The 18,198-nt window shown below is 61.2% G+C and overlaps 2 protein-coding genes and 1 long non-coding RNA gene across 3 annotated transcripts; 1 reads left to right on the forward strand and 2 right to left on the reverse strand.

The window, feature by feature from the left end:
- The first annotated feature begins 192 nt into the window (after nt 1-192).
- LOC130146565 (uncharacterized) lies at nt 193-1,314 on the forward strand. The gene is made up of 2 exons (XR_008820953.1): nt 193-941; nt 1,053-1,314. It is a non-coding gene; the product is annotated as an uncharacterized LOC130146565 (long non-coding RNA).
- A 4,458-nt stretch (nt 1,315-5,772) lies between these two features.
- LOC130146296 (digestive cysteine proteinase 1-like) lies at nt 5,773-10,115 on the reverse strand. The gene is made up of 11 exons (XM_056332307.1): nt 10,067-10,115; nt 9,448-9,507; nt 9,011-9,103; nt 8,693-8,865; nt 8,158-8,398; nt 7,521-7,722; nt 7,229-7,422; nt 7,000-7,091; nt 6,752-6,913; nt 6,341-6,530; nt 5,773-6,142 (listed from the first exon to the last, which is right to left on the reverse strand). Exons 1-11 carry the CDS (start codon nt 10,113-10,115, stop codon nt 5,955-5,957), a joined length of 1,644 nt encoding a protein of 547 aa, XP_056188282.1. The 3' UTR covers nt 5,773-5,954.
- A 1,597-nt stretch (nt 10,116-11,712) lies between these two features.
- On the reverse strand, nt 11,713-17,609 carry LOC130146122 (digestive cysteine proteinase 2-like). Its single transcript, XM_056331926.1, has 11 exons — nt 17,454-17,609; nt 16,196-16,255; nt 15,843-15,935; nt 15,554-15,726; nt 14,574-14,817; nt 14,307-14,502; nt 13,991-14,184; nt 13,354-13,445; nt 13,106-13,267; nt 12,304-12,493; nt 11,713-12,069 (listed from the first exon to the last, which is right to left on the reverse strand). Exons 1-11 carry the CDS (start codon nt 17,503-17,505, stop codon nt 11,882-11,884), a joined length of 1,644 nt encoding a protein of 547 aa, XP_056187901.1. The 5' UTR covers nt 17,506-17,609; the 3' UTR covers nt 11,713-11,881.
- Between the last annotated feature and the right edge of the window lie 589 nt (nt 17,610-18,198).

The raw sequence follows: 18,198 nt of genomic DNA on the forward strand, positions 1-18,198 counted from the left end.
GCCCGCCCCGCCCCCCCTCGCCCCCGTGACGTCCCGGGGGCGCGCGGCGCTGCGGAGGTCGCGCGAGATCGCGCGTGGGGCGTGGGGAAAGGGCGTGGGGGGGGGCTGGCCCACAAGGCCTTGCGGGAGAGGACCCGGAAGTGGGGCTGGGCCGGGGGCAAGGGGCTGGGCTGGGCCGGGCCGGGCCGGGGGCTGAGCTAGGCCGAGCCAGAGCCGGGGGAAGGGGCTGGGCTGGGTCAGGCCAGGCCAGGGCCGAGGGAAGGGACTGAGCTGAGCTGGGCCAGGGCCAAGCCTGGGCCGAGGGAAGGGGCAGGGCCGCGCCGGGGGCTGAGTTGAGCTGAGCGGGGCCGGGTCAGAGCCGAGGGAAGGGGCTGGGCTGGGCCAGGGTCAAGGGAAGGGGTTGAGCTGGGCTGGGTTGAGCCAGGCTAAGGCCGGGGGAAGGGGCAGAGCCTGGCCAGGGCAAGGTGAAAGGCAGGGGAGTAGCTGGTGTGTGTTAGGGGCGAGTAGGTTGAGGGGATGTGCTGGCCCGGGGGAGGCTGGGGGCAGGGAGAGGGGACCCGGCAGGGCTGGGGAGCTGCTCCAGGGAGGGGCAGGCCTCTGTGGAGGTGGGTGAAGGAGGGTCAGGCCTGGAGGAAGGGAGGTAGCAGAAGACTGTGGGGAGGAGGAGGTGTCTCTACCTTGAGAGTGGAGCTGAGGGGAAGCAGAGTCACAAGGGCTGGAGGCAGAGGCAGGGTAGGGGCAGAGGGAAAACTGCGCCTGAAAGGTTGAGGGAAAGAGAATTGGAGGAAAAGGAAGGAAGAATGAGGTAGGAGGTAATGTCTGCAGCAAAAGGAAAACCTTCACGTGAACTTGTTTCCCCCTTCGCTCCGACTCCTGGCCCGCTGCTAGGGCAGCTGTTCATCTGCAAGCCCCAGGCACAGCCAGGGCCGTGATTTGCATGGGTGGGTCTGCCTGTGGTTTGGGGCAGGGTCAGCGCTGTGTTTACACCACAGCTTGGATGCTGGAGCTTGCTGCTCCAGACACTGGGAACATTTGCCCCTGTTTTGTTTCAGGTACGAGGCGGGACCCCAGTTGCTGCAGCACAGACAGATCATCCACCGCACACACAGTGCTCATTTTTTTAAAATCAAGTAGTCATAACTTTTTTACAATGTGACACAGAACAGCTGCTGTGAGCTCACATATATGCTGCCTGCCCAAACAAAGCAGGGAATTAAAGCTTCTTGGAGTTAAAAGTTCACTCTGTAGATTCAAGATTGAGTGAACAAAAGGCAGTAACTACTCGGTTGTGTTAATAAAGCCCTAGCAGTGTGATCTGGTTCCTTTTGTGTCTGAATTGCCTGACATTCCTGTGTTCTTGCACCTTTCTCTCTGTAAGACCATAAGAGATCCCTTGAAATCTTTGGGAAACTTCTTTCCCCACTTTTTTTTTTTTTTTTAACACCAGATGACAGAGTATTCCCAGTCCTAGCTTGTGCAAGTGGTGAAGCTGAAATACGAGATGCTCACTGCAGTGCTCAGCCTTTCCCAAGAAGGACCGGGGGAGTGTCTTGGGTTTTTAGTAAGGCTGCGTGGGTGTGCATATTAAACTGAAATTCTGCTGTGCTTGGCTACCTCGGGGACTAGTTATAATCACCGGGCAAATATGCTGTCTGTAGGAGAAATACTTAATTTCATGAAATTTGTTGCATTGTGCTGGATGCTAGATTGTGATTGGGAAATATCAGTCGGTGAAAGCAGAAGGCAGAGCTTGGCAGAGGCGGTGGATGGCTTTAAACAAAACCCTCCTCGCAGCTCAGGAGCTGCTGTGCTCCGAGGAGAGGTTCTTGGGGAAATCAGGCAGAGGTGGAGGACTGGGGTTGCCCAGCTTTCTGGGGTTTGACAGCGCACCTGGAAAATGTAAACACCATGAGCGATCTCTTGCAAGAAATAAAACCTCAAAGTCGGGGGTGGGGCGGGGGGGGGGGCGGGTTGCCATTATCTCGAGCTGAAGGAAAAGGAACAATTTCGTTTCAGAGCGTGAACAACAAACCTGCCAGAGCAGTCACGGCCGCCAAGGGAAAAAGATTTGGCTAAGGAAGAGCATTTGTAAAGCTGCTACTGAAGGAAGTGTAATAAGAAACGTTTAGAAAGCCACTGCCTCGGTGATTTTCCAGGATAGCCTCGTTAGCAGTAAAGCAGTTTCTAGCTTTGCAGAGCCTGAAAGACTTCAGATCACACTGGATGCAACCCTTTGTACCCCAAAAAAGCTCCAGGTGCTGCATTAGATAGCAAAAGTGAGGTGGCCTCCCCCTGAATCATTATGTTTGCCATCCTAAAACCTCAGAGCTCTGTAACACGTGTCCTTTCCCTCCATGAGTCACCCAGCTCCATCCTGACCCAGCTCTGGAGACCCAGACCCCCAGAGGCTCCTTCCCCAGGGTGCAGGAGTGTTGTTATGAGCTCATGATCAGCCCCCCCACCCCACCCTGGGTTGTCTGGAGCATTTGGGAGCCAAGAAGTTGCCAAAGCAAGTTTGATTCAGCTGCTGTTCTTTAACACCGTCTGTGGTTCTCTGTAAATCACTAACAGATAATATTTTCATATTCTGGCTCTCTCCATGTCCCCTGCTTTCTGAATAATTACCTTGTTTTGTGCGAGCCGTAAGAGGTTTTCACAGATAATTCATCCAGCACTGAAAGGCAGCCAGCTTTTGGGCTGGAGCACATTTTCTGGCCACCTGGCATTGCTGCACAGAGGTCTGCGCTGGAGCGCAGCTGCCTCCGGAGGGAAGCGCAGTATCCAGGACAGCCGAGGGCAGGGCGAGAAACCAAACCCAGCTGAAATCCCAGCCGCCCTTCCTCGGAGAATAATTTAGCTTGGCAAACTCAGCCCACCCTGAATTTCTGGATGTGTGGACAGATTGATCCCGCAGATCTGGATGCTCTCACCCACAGAAAGGCCGTTTCACTGCAAACAAAACACCTCTCGGGAGCCGTTTGTGGCGGCGTGCTCTGCCTCAGCTTGCATCCCGTGTCCTGGCCGGCGCTGAGCTCTGCGAGAGCGGGTGGGTCAGAGCTCAGCGTGGGGCTGGGATGGCCCCAAGGTTCCCACTGCCGTCCCAGGGTTGATGGGGGGCAGCCAGGAGAAACGATCATCCCTGTGCCAGCTTGTCCCGGCAGCTCCCAGAACGGGCCACCAAAGGTGCCGGGGTTATTGCCGTCATTGCTGTGCTGAGGGGCTTCGAGGAGATGTCAGCAGCCCTGGCCTACAGCCTCCATCGCCCTGATGGAGAGCACGATGTCCTCAGCTTTAACATGCACCTTGAGGGCTATCAGCATCTTCACTGTAGACAGGGAGGTTGTTGAGGTAAAAGCCGCAGTTAGGGACACTCCCCTGGGAGGTGATGACCACTTGGTGAGCATCTTCACGGATGAATTCTTAAAGAAGCATCAGGAGAGCATCAGGCAGGACAAAGGAGCTGTTGGAGGCTCAGGAAAGCCTGCAAGGGTGCCAGACGGACTCCCACCTCCAGCATGGAAGCCACCATCAGCTTGGACAGCCTCTAGAGGGATCAGCTTGCAGGCAGACGTTCCCATGCCCAGTTCAAGCACCTGGGCACCAAACACTTGGCTGGCAGATGCCAAGAAGGAGCAGCTGAACAAGGAGGAGACCCTGAAGGTGGCAGAGGACTCTCAGAAATACCGAGGACTACTTCTGGTCCTGTGTGTTCTGCATGAAGCTGACCTAGGAGACACCTGGAACTGCTTCACCCTGCAGGCCAAGAAGATGGGATTCTCAAGGGGGCATATGGGAGGTAGATGCCAAATCCTCTCAGCTTTCACTCTCCAGGCAGTGCTCGCTCCCCATAAAGCACCAGCCTCAGCTGATATTTCACCATCAAGGCATCACATTTGGGGAGCTGCCTGCATAAGCTGGCAAGCTAGAGATGCAGGGTATGCAGGCAATGTGCCTTTTCTGAAGGAAGCCTTAAATGCATACCTTTGGGCCAGCTGTGCTTTCAATAAAAAGCAGGACTCAGAGTGGCTGTTCTTTGCTACGCTCTGCAAAACCTGGAGCAGCTCTGAGGTTCAGTTGTCGAGGGGAGTCTGGAGGTTGCAGCTCACCCGGGCTGGGAGCCAGAAGCCGAGGCTGGCTCTGGAAACAGCATGGAAACATCAAACGTCTCTTCAGGTATGTCCTTTCTCATTTTCTCCTTTTTCAAATATAATAAATGGATCTTTTTTTAAGTTCCCAGCCATCCTTAACTACCCACGCTCAGAACTGCTATCCCTAATGCCACAAATGCAAAATTTCAGGCTTCCTGCTAAATGCTTCCGGGGGGTGCAAAGCCTCCAGCTCTCAAAGCCACCTGCGTGTTCAGCAGCAAATTCAGAACATCACCTATCCAAAGGGAGCCTGAAAGTCACGGTTCCCTGAAAGTCAAAGCATGTTTTATCGACTGCAGTCAAGAGAATCAAAGATCTGGAGACCTGGACTCCCACAGAATAAACCACATTATTCCTGTGCAGTGATCATTTCTCTCCCAGACACGAATTCGAGTCAGCACCCCTGCTGAGAATGATTAAAGACCACTTCAGAAATCAGTGCAGCAAATTGTAAAATAAGCAGGTGAACAAGTGAAAGAAAACAAGAAAATATTATGACCTGCCACCCTCAATTGGGAGCAATCACACCGCCTGGAAGGAAGCGCTGCTCCCTGGGTGCTGCTGGCCGGTGCTTGCAGTGAGGAAGCGCGGTGGCTGACCCTGGCTGTTTGCTATTAAAAAAAAGGGTGTAGCCATGGAGCCATGGGGGGATGTCACTTCTCAACCACCAGAAGCCCATTCCGGGGGAAGATGCAGCCTGTGCACATGCTGATACAAGCCAGGCTTATACCCCTTTTGTAGGCTCCCCTTGCAGCTGCCTGGCTGCTAATTGGGCTCTTAAATTGGGAAGGCAGAGCCTGGTGGTGCTAGCAGCTCTCACCTAGGGGCTCTGGGCTGCCTGCCAGGGTGGATGTGATCAGACCCCCAGAAATGAGCCTTCACACTACCCTGATACCCAGCCTGGACACCCCAAGAGCAGCACTAGCCTCGTTAGCCCCTCAGCTCTTGGTCAGGCTGCCCCATGGCCATGCAGGTTTTGGGGTAAAGCACTGGAGCAAGTGGAGACAAAAGGAGCACAACAGCTCTGGGGTGGCAGCTCCAAGCCCAGCTGCTCCCCAGGAGGTTGGAGAAGCCCCCCTGATGTGTCCTGGATGGAATGAGCTGGGTCTCCTTTGGGCTCCCTCCATCCCAAGGGCTCGGGAGGGAAACCCTCAGAAGCTCTGCTTTTCCCCCCAGATGCGTGGGGAAACTGAGTCACCAAGCCCTGGCCCACGCAGGAGCCTGGGGAGAGGCTGAGCCAAGGATCCAGGTGTGCCAAGAGACACTGGGTGCTGGGGGCTGCCCTGGTGGGGGGCAGCTCCCTGCTTCCCTGTGTGATGCCGGCAGCAGGGATGGGGTGGTGCAGTTGGGCACAGGAGGGCTCTGAGCCCAGCCCAGCCTCTGAGAGTGGATTCAGGCTCCCTGCTGGGGCAGGGGGTGCTGGCACTTCTGGGGGTGGCACTGAAAACTGGCGTTAGGGCACACAACCCAAACGGGTGAGGCTGGGCTGAGCATTGGGTGAAACTCATCCCACAGAGGGCTGCAGAAGGCAGCCATGGCAAGGGCTGTGGCTGGCGGTGGGGGGGGCTAAGGCTGGTGGAAGACACCTGAGCATGACAGACAGGATCACTTCTACAGGCTTTTATGGCCAAAATGGTAAAATATCTCTCCAGGGGGTTGAGAGCATCCTCCGACCTCCTGTCTGAGCTGCCCCCTTCAGCCCCGCAAACACCTCCCAGGGCCCCTCACCCCTCTGCCAGCCCCCATCCAGCTGGAGCTGCCCAAGGGGACACAGAGGGGACAGGGCACATGTGGGGCCGTGTCTCATCAGGCCAGGATGGGGAAGGAGGCGGCAGTGGCCACACCGCAGTTATTGTCCTTCATGGCCATGAGGACATAGCCATCGTTGCCCCAGTATGTGGACCAGGAGTTCTTGATGAGCCAGTAGCTCTTGCCTTGCAGGACCCCGTAGCCCACGGCCAGCACTGCGTGGTCCAGCGCCAATGTCTCATTTCCTGGCCAGGAGGAGAGAAGAAAACAGAGCCATCTTATTCCCCATCCCTTGGAGCTGGAGCTCGTTCCTGATGCAGCGAGTGGCCCCATATCCCCTGGCTCAGAGCTCAGCGGGGAGGTAACTACCACCCGGCAAATATTTTTGCCTATCCCAGCTCCCATGAGTGGGACACAGAGCCCCCTGGGTTGGCTGGACTCACCACAGCGGGGCTCCTCGTAGACACCGTTGGCGTAGAAGGTGAAGGACTTGTGCGAGGCGTCGATGTTGACGGCCACGGGGCCGTGCTTGACCAATGCAGCCTTCAGCGCGGTGGCACTGCCCGGCTCCACGCTGGCGTAGCCGGTGAGTTGGCCCAGCAGCTCCGACTGGTTGCAGTGGCAGTAGCCATTCTAGGGGGGGGAGGCGGGGGTGTCAGCAGGGCAAGTGGGGGGGTCTGACCCACCCCAGCCAGGGGGAAGGAGGGAGAGGGTCAGCTCGGATGGAGCATCCATAAATCAAAGTAGAGCCTCCATCCACTGCCGGAGGCTTGATGGCTGATTTGGGAGCGCCTGGGGGGAAGGATTGGGGAAGGGGTAGCGCTGCACCCCCCAAGCAACACTGCCACCCTCACCTGCCCCAGGTAGGGCCCGTAGGACTCGGTGCTGGCGATGCCACCGTGCTTCATGATCCACTCGTAGGCTCTCCACTCCTCGCCCCCGTCGCAGGCGTAGTTCCCGAAGCCCCAGGAGCAGTCGATGAGGACTTGTTGGGACAGGGGGGTCAGCACGCCGGTCTGTGGGGAGACACATGCTGCAGGGATGGGGACAGGCACCCTCCAGGCACCCTGGCCATCCCTACGGGGCACAGCCCCGCTCTCACCTTGAGGAAGAGGGCACCCTCCATCGCGCCCGTCGTGGCGAAGCTCCAGCAGGACCCGCAGACAGCCTGGTCCTTCACAGGGGTGACAGCACCTGGGGACAGCGGGACGGGCACACATTTAGCAGAGCAGTGAAGGATGCTACCTGTCCCTCCGCAAACCCTGGCATGCACAGCTGACCCCCGTGCACACTCCAGGCCTGCACACTGGTGGTACCAGCTCCCTCCTCACCATACAGCCGCCAGTCGAGGCTCTCGGGCAGGATGAGGCCGGCGTAGAGCTCGGTGGGGAAGGGCTGCCCGTTGTTGGGAGCCCCGCTCCGGCGCCGGCCCCGCAGGGCAGCCAGCTCCTGGGGCGTGCGGTCGGCCAGGTGGTTCAGCGCCAGCGTGTAGGAGAGCGCGGCGCGGTTCCTCGAGTGCACGAACCTGCAGCAGAGCAGACTTGCTGCGAGAGGGGAGCGAGGGACCACGCTGGCCACCCCAACCCTGAGCACCCCCCAGCCTGTCCCCCTGGCATCCTGTACCGCATGTTATGGATGAAGGTGCGCTTGCGATGCTCGTGCTCCTCCTCGCTGTTGTAGCTCTTCCCGAACCGCTCCTTGTAGTGGTGGAAGAGGTGGTGGTGGACATGGTCCATCTCTGGTGCCCTCCCCACAAACTCCTGCATGGGGTTGGCCATGATGCGGTGCTCGGGGCTGGCTGTGGGCCACTGCTTGCACTGCACCCCTGCCATGAGACACGGACACCTCCTGAGCAGGGACAGTCCCTCCCAGCCCCCCAGCCGTGGTGCACAGCGTGGTCACCCCCAAAAGCACTGGGGCTGCCCATCCCGTACAGACACATGGGTGCGGGGGTGATCTGCATCCACACTTCCAGAGCCGCTCCCGAGCACCCGCCATCCCACCCAGAACCCTGCGCTCTGGCACGGGGGAGCCAACAGCAGGAAAGCACCTGCATCACCCCAGCTATCGACATTAATTAAATTCCTCCCCTGCTGTTTTCCCAAGCAAAGCAATTCACCCAAATTATCAGTCTTATAAAAAAAAAAAAACAAACCAAAACCAAAAAAACACAAACCAAAAACAAACGGTGGAAGGGGTGCTGCATTTTGGTGGCCACACTAGCCACTGGCTGGGCGGCACGGTGGCTGGGGACACTCACCCTCGGGGAGATGGAAGACGCTGGGAGGGAAGCGGTGGCTGAAGGAGGAGTAGTCGATCTCGTACTTGTCATAGTGGGAGCCCAGGAGGCTGTTGAAGCCGTGCACCTCGTAGTGCAGGGGCACAGGGCCGTGGGCAGAGCTGCCCACCCGCAGCGTGTAGACGTTCTTCTTGTGACCCCAGTAGGAAACGTTCTGCCAGACGGCGCAGTGCTGCCCACGGAAGCGCTCCTCCCGCACCCGCTGGGCACAGCGCATGCGTCAGGGACCAGGGTGCCACACCGGCACCATGCCCCCAGTGAGCTGGGGCACCCCACAGTGATGGCACCCCATCCTGCGTGATGCCACCCTGGATGTAACCCCTCCATCTCCATCACCCCTGGCCTCATCCAGCCTTGTATTTACCCATACCCAGCCAGGGAAGGCTGCTCCGCCCTTGTAGAGAGGTAGCCATCAAACGCCCTGTACCTATGGGGGTGTCCCTTGTCCCCTCCCCTGCCCCATCCTGCATTTTGGAGGACTGTGCCCGGGGCTCACCTTGAAGTTGTCCAGGCTGGGGAAGACACTCTGCGGGGCGATAAGGTCCCTGTTGGTGCCATTGATGCGGAAGCACTTGCGGACGTTGACCTCTGTCTCCGTTGTCTCAGGCGTCACCTTGAAGCTGGCCCCGAAGGGCTCGATGGAGCCAAACTGGTAGGTGACCACTTGGCCTGGGGATGAGGACAGCGTTAAGGTCAAGCCAAGCCCCCGGGTCCTGGTGTGGTGATGGCTGCCAGGGCTTTCCCAGGGCACAGGAGCGTCCTGGGGCAGGAGGAGGGTGAGGGATGGAGGGGACGGACCCCTTTCTGCACCCACCGCCATAGTACTCGATGCGGCTTTTCCCACCAGTGAGGTTGTACCAGGCTTCGAAGGGCTCCCTGATCTCTGCGTAAGGCAGGCTGATGACTCCTGCGGACACAGAGGGGCCGGGCTCGGGGGGCTGCGGGGGGCTGATCCCCGGGGACATCCCCCATCCCCCTGCCCCGAGCCTGTGGCTGAGAGGGGAGCACAGGGTGGGCAGGGAGCACCCCAGAGCCCCACAGCATCACCCCCCTCCTCCACCCCTGGCCACCACCGGCAGCACCCAACGGCAGCGATGCACCCCAGCCCCTGGGTTTCGTGGGGGAATTGGAGCCTCCTCGGCTTGGGCACGTCACATGGGAGCTGGTGGCTGGAGGTGCCCGAGGGACCCCCTCGGGCAGCATGGCAGCGATGGCACCATCCCAGTGGGGTGCCCTGTCCCCAAGCCCTACCTGTGACATGGTAGATGTCCCCAAACGTGGGTGTCTCCAGAGAAGCTCTGCACTCTGCTTCTAGAAGAAAAACAGAAACAAACCCCGAACCCCTTTACACTGCTGATTACCCAGCTCTCCATGGCAGGGGCTGGCAGCAGTGCTGGTCCCTGGCTCATTGTCCCCCCGGAGAGGGGGACAGCCCCAGGGGAGCACGTGCTGGTGGCAGTGCTGGGAAGGCTCCCACCTGCCTGGGCAGTGCAGAGAACAGGGGTCTGCAAGCCGGGGCTCCCTGCTTCTCCACCAGCTCTCTGGCCAATCCAGAGCCACCCCCACCACCACCCCCCACTCTCCTTGGGGTGCAGCCAGCTCAGGGGCACCCCAAGCCCCCATGCACACCCCAGGACATGAGGGGCAACTGTATGCACCCCCATATGGCACACGCAGAGTGTGCCCACTGTCCCTGCACTACTCCAGGCACAGGGATAGGGACAGGGCAGCCCCATCCCAAGGCCAGGACCCCACAGCAGCCCAGGACCACCACAGTGCCCAGGCTAAGGGGCACAATGGCATCCCCCTGTGACGGGGGCACGGCCTCGGTGTGTTCCCCCCTCCGAGCTTGGCCAAGGTGGGTGCTTACCCAGCATCGTGGCGGCCCCCAGCACCAGCAGCCACCCCAGCCCCTCCATCCTGCGCACTCCAGCCCTGCACCCATGGGTGGCTTAAATATGGCTGGTGGGTGGGCAAAGAGCTGCAGGCAGCCAACAGGCAGAGCCCGGTCCTTCCCTTGGCTGGGGCTAGACCAAGGAGGAGGTGTGGCTTTACATTGCCCCCCCATGGGCACCCATGGGTGTCTTTCTCACCCATACTAGGGTGGGTGCTGATGCTGTGTGCTTGCAGGGTTTGGGGCAGGGGGAGCAGGATGGGACCCAGACCCCTGTGGGACCCCATGGCATGGCCATCCCCTGGGGCAAGGGTGGGTGCCCCAGGGATCGGGGGCTTGGTGCTGGGGTCCCTTTGCTCCCACCCATCCTGCATGGCAGTTTGCAGCCAGGCTTTGCTGCAATCAGTGTGCTGCGAGCAGGGGGAGCATCGGCAGCAACCCAAGGCAATGGGACCCTGCCAGGCACCCCAGAGCCCCTCTGGGTGCTCCCTGCCCTCCTGGAACAGGAGCCAAGGTGTCTCACCAAAGGCAGCGCTGGGCAGTGGTGGGGAGATGGGGCCCGTTGGCATCCCTGCATCCTTCTGCATACACCACCAGGGGTAAGGATGCAATTGGGGGGGGGGGTTAATTGGAAAAAGGGGAAAGATGCAGATGAAATGTCAGGAGTGACATGGAAAAAACGGACCCTGTGAGGACAGCAGCGGTGTCACTGCAGCAGAGAGGCCTTCACCCCTCCCACTTGCTGCGCGTCCAGCTGGCCCCCAGCCCAAGGTGACAGCGAGCGCCTGTGGGGCTGCCTGAGCCCAAAACAAAGCCGATAAGGGCTTGGCATAGCCTGGCTGCGTGTGCCACGGGCTTTCGGGTCCAATTCAGCTGTACCCCTGGGTGCAGGGCTGGGCTGATGCACCCCGTACTGCAGCACCTCCCCAGGGACCAGCACCACCACTGTCAAAGCACCCCAACCCATGCAGAGGTGCATCCTGCCCCAGGGATGTACCAGCGAAGACAGGAGACCACCAGGGTCAGGACAGAGGCACCTTCCCACCCCATCTGCGGGATCCTCATGCGCTGACCCTGCTCTCCCAGGAGGGCTCGATTCTGAACTAGGAGCACCCAGGTGAGCCATGGCCATGGTGTAAAGTGCCTTTCCTGGATGGGGGCAGCCCCACAGGGTGAAGGGGAGCCTGGCTCCTGGCGCTGGCAAACACCGCTGGTGACATCCCCACCCATAGCCACAACAGGGACCTGGGCAGTGGGGCAGAGGGTGGCTGCCTTCCCCCCTCCCCAACACCCCACCAGGAATTTCTTGTCTCAGCAGGAGTCCCTGGGGTTGTTTGTGCTCCACCTTGAGAGATAGGGCTGGAAAAGCCGCTCCCCTCGCCCTGGGTGTCTGGGACTGTCTGCAAGAGCCAGCTGGCTCTGCCAGGCGGAGTGGTCCCCTCACCAGGAGGCCCCTGTGGTCCCACAGGACAAAGAAAAACAAGCTGGGGGACAGGGACCTGTGCAGGGGACAGATGTGTTGCATGCTGCAGGCACTGGGGTCTGCAAAGGGGGCAGAGCTGGGCGGCCAGCGACTGAGTCCCTGCTGTAGAAGCAAACCAGTATTTTTCCAAGGTCTTTATTGGCAAGCCCACAGCTGGGTCCCCATCCTGCCCCTTGTCCAGCACCCCATGGCCCTGTCCCACTGTGTGCCCAGCTTCCTGCTGCGTGATGGCTCACACTGAAGGGCTGCTCCAGGGATGCGTGTCGAAAGCATCACCGAGGGCTCTCCCTGCAGAGCTGAGAGGTGGCTCAGGCCAGGATGGGGTAGGTGGCTTCGGTGGCCACACCACAGTTATTGTCCTTCATGGCCATGAGGATGTAGCCATCATTGCCCCAGTATGTGGACCAGGAGTTCTTGATGAGCCAGTAGGTCTCTCCCTGCAGGACCCCATAGCCCACGGCCAGCACTGCGTGGTCCAGCTCTCCAGGCTTGTTCGCTGCAGGGGACAACACAGGAGATGGCTCGTTCAGAAAATCCCTGTCCCGTGAGCATCCCTGCTCCCGTGAGCATCCCTGCTCCCAGGGCTGCTGCAGCGCTGCGGAGGGCTGCGGGGCCGGTTCCCTCCTTCACCTCTGCCAAAGCTGCTTGACAGCAAGGAGGGAAACATGGGTGTCCTGGCATCTCCCTGGGCACCCAGGTGCTCCCGTGCCCTGTGTGTCCTCCAACTCACCACACTTGGGCTCATAGTAGATGCCGTTGGAGTAGAAGGAGAAGGTCTTGTGCGAGGCGTCGATGCTGACGGCCACAGGGCCGTGCTTGTAGATGGCGGCTTTGACTGCCGTGATGTTGCCTGAGGTGACGTTGACATAGCCCGTGATCTTGGCCAGCATCTCAGATTGGTTGTAGTGGCACAAGCCGTTCTGTGGGACCCAGAGGGGGGACACTGTGTCATCAGGAGCCCCCAGATACCCGCACGAGGACGCTGCCCCCGTGCAGCTCTGCTCTAATGCAGGGAGTGATCTAGGATTCAGGCTGAGGCAGCATCCCAGCTCTGACCCCTCTGTCATCCCCTGCCCACCACGGTGGGGGCATTTTCCTGGCTGCTGCAGGGACACAGCATTTCCTACATGCAGCACCGGGAGCTGGCCCTGCACCTGAAGCCTTTGGGGAATTGTTGCCCATGTTTTGCAGCCAGGTCCCCGTCCCAGGGAAGCCCTGCTCCATCCCTGCACCCCAGGGTATGGAGGGACCCATGGCATCACCCATGGGCGGAGGAGCCTTGTCCCTGTTTTGCAAGAAGAGAAACTGAGGCACGTGGTGATGAAACCACCCAGCTGAGCCCCGGGGCTTGGCTTTGGACTGTGCTTTGAACAGCAGGGTGCCTGGCGCCTCAGGGACAAGGTGACATCCCCATCTCCAGAGCCCATTAGTGCCTCTGACCCATCCTGAGCAGCCCCATCGTGGCTTTAAAGTCCCAGAACACACATCCTGAGAGCTGGGGGACCCCGGCAGGGACACGGGGCCACCCTCACCTGCCCCTTGTAGGTGCCGTAGGACTCGGTGCTGGCGATGCCACCGTGTTTCTTGATCCACTCGTAGGCTCTCCACTCCTCGCCCCCGTCACAGGCGTAGTTCCCGAAGCCCCAGGAGCAGTCGATGAGGACTTGTTGGGACAGGGGGGTCAGCACGCCGGTCTGTGGGGAGACACATGCTGCAGGGATGGGGACAGGCACCCTCCAGGCACCCTGGCCATCCCTACGGGGCACAGCCCCGCTCTCACCTTGAGGAAGAGGGCACCCTCCATCGCACCCGTCGTGGCGAAGCTCCAGCAGGACCCGCAGACAGCCTGGTCCTTCACAGGGGTGACAGCACCTGGGGACAGCGGGACAGGGGGGTGAGAGGCTGGTGCGGCACTGGGGGATGATGGCAGGTGGAAGGGAAACCAAGGCAGGAGTTGGGGACTTGCTGTGCTCCCAGAGCCGGCGCAGCCAGGTCTTGGTGCTAATCAGGGTGGGGGAAAATGTACCAGCAAACTGGGGGGATCCCTGCCCTTGGGTTGGGGCAAGCTCTGGGGGGGTCCCTCCCAGCTGATGGGGACATGGACGAAACCAGATGTGGCTTCAGATGCTACATGTGTTCCATAGGCACCAGACTGAATGAGGGCCAAGTGCTGACCGAGCTGCTTTTTGACAGATAAGCCCCGCTTCTTTCTTCCAGTTGCTGAGCAGAGCGGGGGCCACAGGGACATGGGGACCACAGGGGACCTTGCAGCCCCACGGGCTCCTCAGCACGGTGATGGAGAGCAGGGTGGCTCGGTGGGACATTGCGCTGGCCGGGATGAGTAGCACTCACAGCCTCCACATCGCAGCCTCACGCCATCTCGCAGCACCCTGCCGTCCCGCCGCCCCTGCACCTACCATACATGCGCCAGTCGAGGCTCTCAGGCAGGATGAGGCCGGTGTAGAGCTCGGTGGGGAAGGGCTGCCCGTTGTTGGGAGCCCCGCTCCGGCGCCGGCCCCGCAGGGCAGCCAGCTCCTGGGGCGTGCGGTCGGCCAGGTGGTTCAGCGCCAGCGTGTAGGAGAGCGCGGCGCGGTTCCTCGAGTGCACGAACCTGCCACCGCGACGGGGATGGCACCAGCCGGCACCGATGCCATCTCCCACCGCAGCAGCGGTGAAACCCCGCGGGGACGAGGAGCACCCCTGGGGTGTCGGCATCCCCTCGTCTGCCTGTACCTCATGTTGTGCACGAAGATGCTCTGCCTGTGCTCCAGCTCCCGCGCGGAGCCGTACTGCCGCCCCAGCCGCCTGCGGTAGTGGTGGAAAACCTCGTGGGCCCAGGGCTGGTGCCGTCCCACCAGATCCTCCATGGGGTTTGCCAGCACCCGGTGCTCCGCCACGCTCCCCGGCAGGACCCCACACTTCTTGGTCTCTGGGGAGCAAGGAGGGGATGCCATCAGCCCGAGCCCCACGGGCAGGATGGGGGGCCCCTTCCTGGCTCACCATTGACGGGGATGTCGAAGACGGAGGGGGGGAAGCTGTTGTCGAAGTCGCTGTAGGCGATCTCGTACTTGTCGTAGTGGGAGCCCAGCAGGCTGTTGTAGCCCCGCATCTCGTAGTGGACGGGGGCCACCCCACAGCTGGAGTTGGTCACCCACAGGGTGTAGACGTTCTTCTTCTGCGCCCAGCGAGTGACGTTCTGCCACACAGCACAGTACCGGCCCCGGTAGTACTCCTCACGCAGGAACTGGGGGGGACACCGTGTCAGGGAGAGGGGGACCTGGGTGGGGACCCCACAATCCCCCCCTGCTCCCCATTATCCAGCCCTTTTGCAGGATCCTGTTGCTCCCAGCACACATACAGCGCCTTGCACCAGCCCTCACTGGGATCTCCGGCTTGATCAAGTGGCTCCATGGCCGTTAGCACACATGCACGGGATGGAAAGCAGGGCGAGGATTTGGGGTGCAACACAGGACAGACCCCCCCATCCATCCCTGGGCACACCCCAGTGCGCACAGTGCTGTATGTGCACCCATAGTGGGGGGGAGCCTGTCTGCACCCCCTCTCCAAAAGGCTCTGGGTGTTCCCAAGCCCTCGACCTGCGGGCACGTGTCTGGCTTGGTGACAGCTTGCTGTCCCTGCTGCTCACGTGCTGCCCCCAGCCCTGCCGGAGGCTGGGGCCAACAGGAGCTGAGCTGCCGTGTAGCAACTTGCCTGAGCCATCCCCAAACCCCGGTGTTCATGTGGGCTGCGACACGTTCCAACACGGCTGCTGAGATTGGGAAAGGAGTCGGGAGTCCGGCCCCGATCCGGGTGGGGAAGTGACCCTCCCTGTGCCCTGGGGTGCAGGGGCATGTTCTGGCCTGTCCCAGCACCCTGCAGCCCCTGGGATGGAGAGGAGCACCCCCAGCTGCCCAGCACCCCACCCAGAGCCTGAAGATGCTCCGGGCAGCGGGTCGGATCCAGGCTCTGGCGTTTCTCACCTTGAAGCCATCAATGCTGGGGAAGACGCTCTGAGCCTTGACCACGTCCTCCTTGGAGCCGGGCAGCTGGAAGCATTTCCTGGTGTTCACCTCCTTCTCGGTGGTCTCTGGCGTGATCTTGTACCGCATCCCATAGGGCTTCACCGCTGCCAGCTGGTAGGTTATCACCTGCCCTGTGCCGGTGAGAAGGGGAAACTGAGGCACGGTGGTCCTGCCTGCACCCTGCCTTTGCGCAGGGGGGCGTGCAGGGCAGGCACAGCCCACAGCGGATGGACGCCCACCTGCTTACCCCCATAATATTGGATCCGGCTCTTGTTTCCCGTCAGGTTGTACCAGGCTTCGAAGGGCTCCTCGATCTCGGCATAGGGCAGGTTAATGACACCTGCGAGGTCCCCAGCATGCGACATGGGTCAGCCCCAAGGACTCAGCACCCCAGCACCCCTCCCCGAGTCCCCCAGCACCCACAGAGCATGCGGACCCGCAGCCAGCAGAGCTGTTGTCCCCGTGGGTGCCAGGTCAAGGGGAGGCACTCGGCTGTGGGAAGCTGCCCCAGTTTGGCACTGGGACAGCCTGGTCCTGCCCGGTGCTGAGCATCCTCCGCTCCCCTCACCCCCAGCAAAGGGTGCTGTGGGGTCCTGTTACCTCGGACATGGTAGATGGAACCGAAATGAGGAGGTGGCCGGGAGAGCCCATAGTCCTGTCCTGAAAGGCAGAGAGGAGCAAGGGTGAGTGGGGGCTGCCCCCCCGCCATGGCCGAGCTGGGGATGGGGTGCTCAGGGCAGGAGGCTGCCCAAGCCAGGGCTCCCCTTCCCTGCAGCCCCTTCTGCTCAGGGCAGGGGGGCTTGGCCAAAAGCAGCTCCCCGAGCCCACCAGCGGCACATGGAAAGGGCACTGATGCACTGACACCCTTCCAGGGCCAGATCCAGGGTCAGCACTGCGCCATGACCTCCTGCTACACTGGAGCGAGCCCAGTGATGTTGCACCCACAGGGAGCCCCAGCTGCTGGGGTGGCTGTTGGGATAATGTCCCTGTGGAAGGCAGTGTCACCCCCAGGGTGACATGGCCATGGCTTTGGGTGATGTTGCCATGGGGGGATGCAGCCAAGCTGTCCCCTGACAGGCAAGGCATGGTTGAAAGGTGCCAGGGAGCTGGCTGGTCCTCGCTGGCATCTCCCAGTGACCTTCCCAATCTCCCTCCGGGCTCCCAGCTTGTGCAACCCCACGCCAACACACCCGCAACTGGGAATGGGCCTTTTCCCTCCGTCAGCGTCTGCCTTCTCGCCTGGAGCGACCCAGCAGCGTCTGCCCCGTGCTCAGCCCCGGGCAGCTGGGACCAGACCTGCCCCTGCTGCTGCACCTGAAAGCCGGGGGGGCAGGGACTGGCAGCCCCTGCTGCCTGCGCCCCATCCCATCCCATGGGTGCCTGTCGCACCCCGGGGCTGGGCACCCACAGGTGGTGCCCATGGCAGGGGGAGCAGCGATAGATCCAGCATAGACCCTGCGGGGGTACGGGTCTGTACCCCCCACCCTGTCTCCTCCTGCTGCTGCCAGTGACAGCCTGCCTGGCTCCCCTGCCCGCCCCCCCTGCCCGCTCTTCGCAGGCAGCAAAGCCAGGGCAACAGCTTGTGCTTGTGCACAGGTTAATGCCCATCTGGCTCGATTTAGCTTTATTTTCACCCCCGCAGCCCCGCTGAGCCCTCAAGGGGCGTCCCCCCACCCCACCCCTTCGCCACCCCTTGCAACTCTCCTCTGTCTTGGCGAAACTGCAAATCTGGGGACCCAACAAGCAAGGAATCACTTCCCCAGCGGTGCAGCAGCAGGGAAGCAAGACCTGCCTGGGTGACCCCCACTCCCATCCCCAGGGTGCTCGGCAGGGACAGTGCCACGGGGGACAGACTCACCCCAGACGGTGGCGCAGAGCGCAGAGACCACCAGCCAGCGGAGAACACCCATCCTCGCCGCCCCGGCTCGCCCAGCACCAGCTCTCACCTCTAAGCCAGAGCTGGCGGTGGAAGCAGAGCAGAAGCCAGGGCCCTCCCCAGAGGAGGGAAGGAACCAGCATCATGTGGTGCCTGGCGGGGTGCGCAGGGGGCCGGGCACCCCGGGGTGCTTGGTGGGAAGCGTGTCTCGGCAGGGTGCCTGCGGAGGGAGATGGAGCAATGCTGGGTGCTGCAGGGGGACGGGAGGTGCAGGATGAGCCCTGATGAGCCCCGAGCAGCGTGGTGGTGGGGTGCAGAATGGACGGATCCATGCCCCCACCCCCCACCCCGGCAATGCAATGGGGTGCTTGGGGCTGCGTGTCCCCTTCTTGTGCACTTCCTTGTCCAGGGGTGCAAGGGAGAGGAGCCTCCCTGAGGCTGGGGAGCTCTTCACCAGGCAGCCCTGATGCCGGAGTGATGGGCGGGAGGCAGTGCCCGCAGCAGGGGAGCAGGGCTGTGAGCAGCTTGGCATTACCGAGACTGGGAGCAGTGGGAACCCTTTGCTGGGGGGCTTGCAGGGAAAGGAGGGCTGAGCTGGCCATGGGGCACAGGGAAATGTGAGCACCCCACAGCCAGCTCTGAAGGGACAGGCTGAGCCACCCCAGCACCCAGAGTTTGGGCAGGGGGCTAGAAATGATGCATGTCACCCCTTGCTGCTCAGCCTCTC

Source organism: Falco biarmicus, chromosome 3, assembly GCF_023638135.1.
Source record: "Falco biarmicus isolate bFalBia1 chromosome 3, bFalBia1.pri, whole genome shotgun sequence".
In the NCBI taxonomy this organism is placed as follows: domain Eukaryota; kingdom Metazoa; phylum Chordata; class Aves; order Falconiformes; family Falconidae; genus Falco; species Falco biarmicus.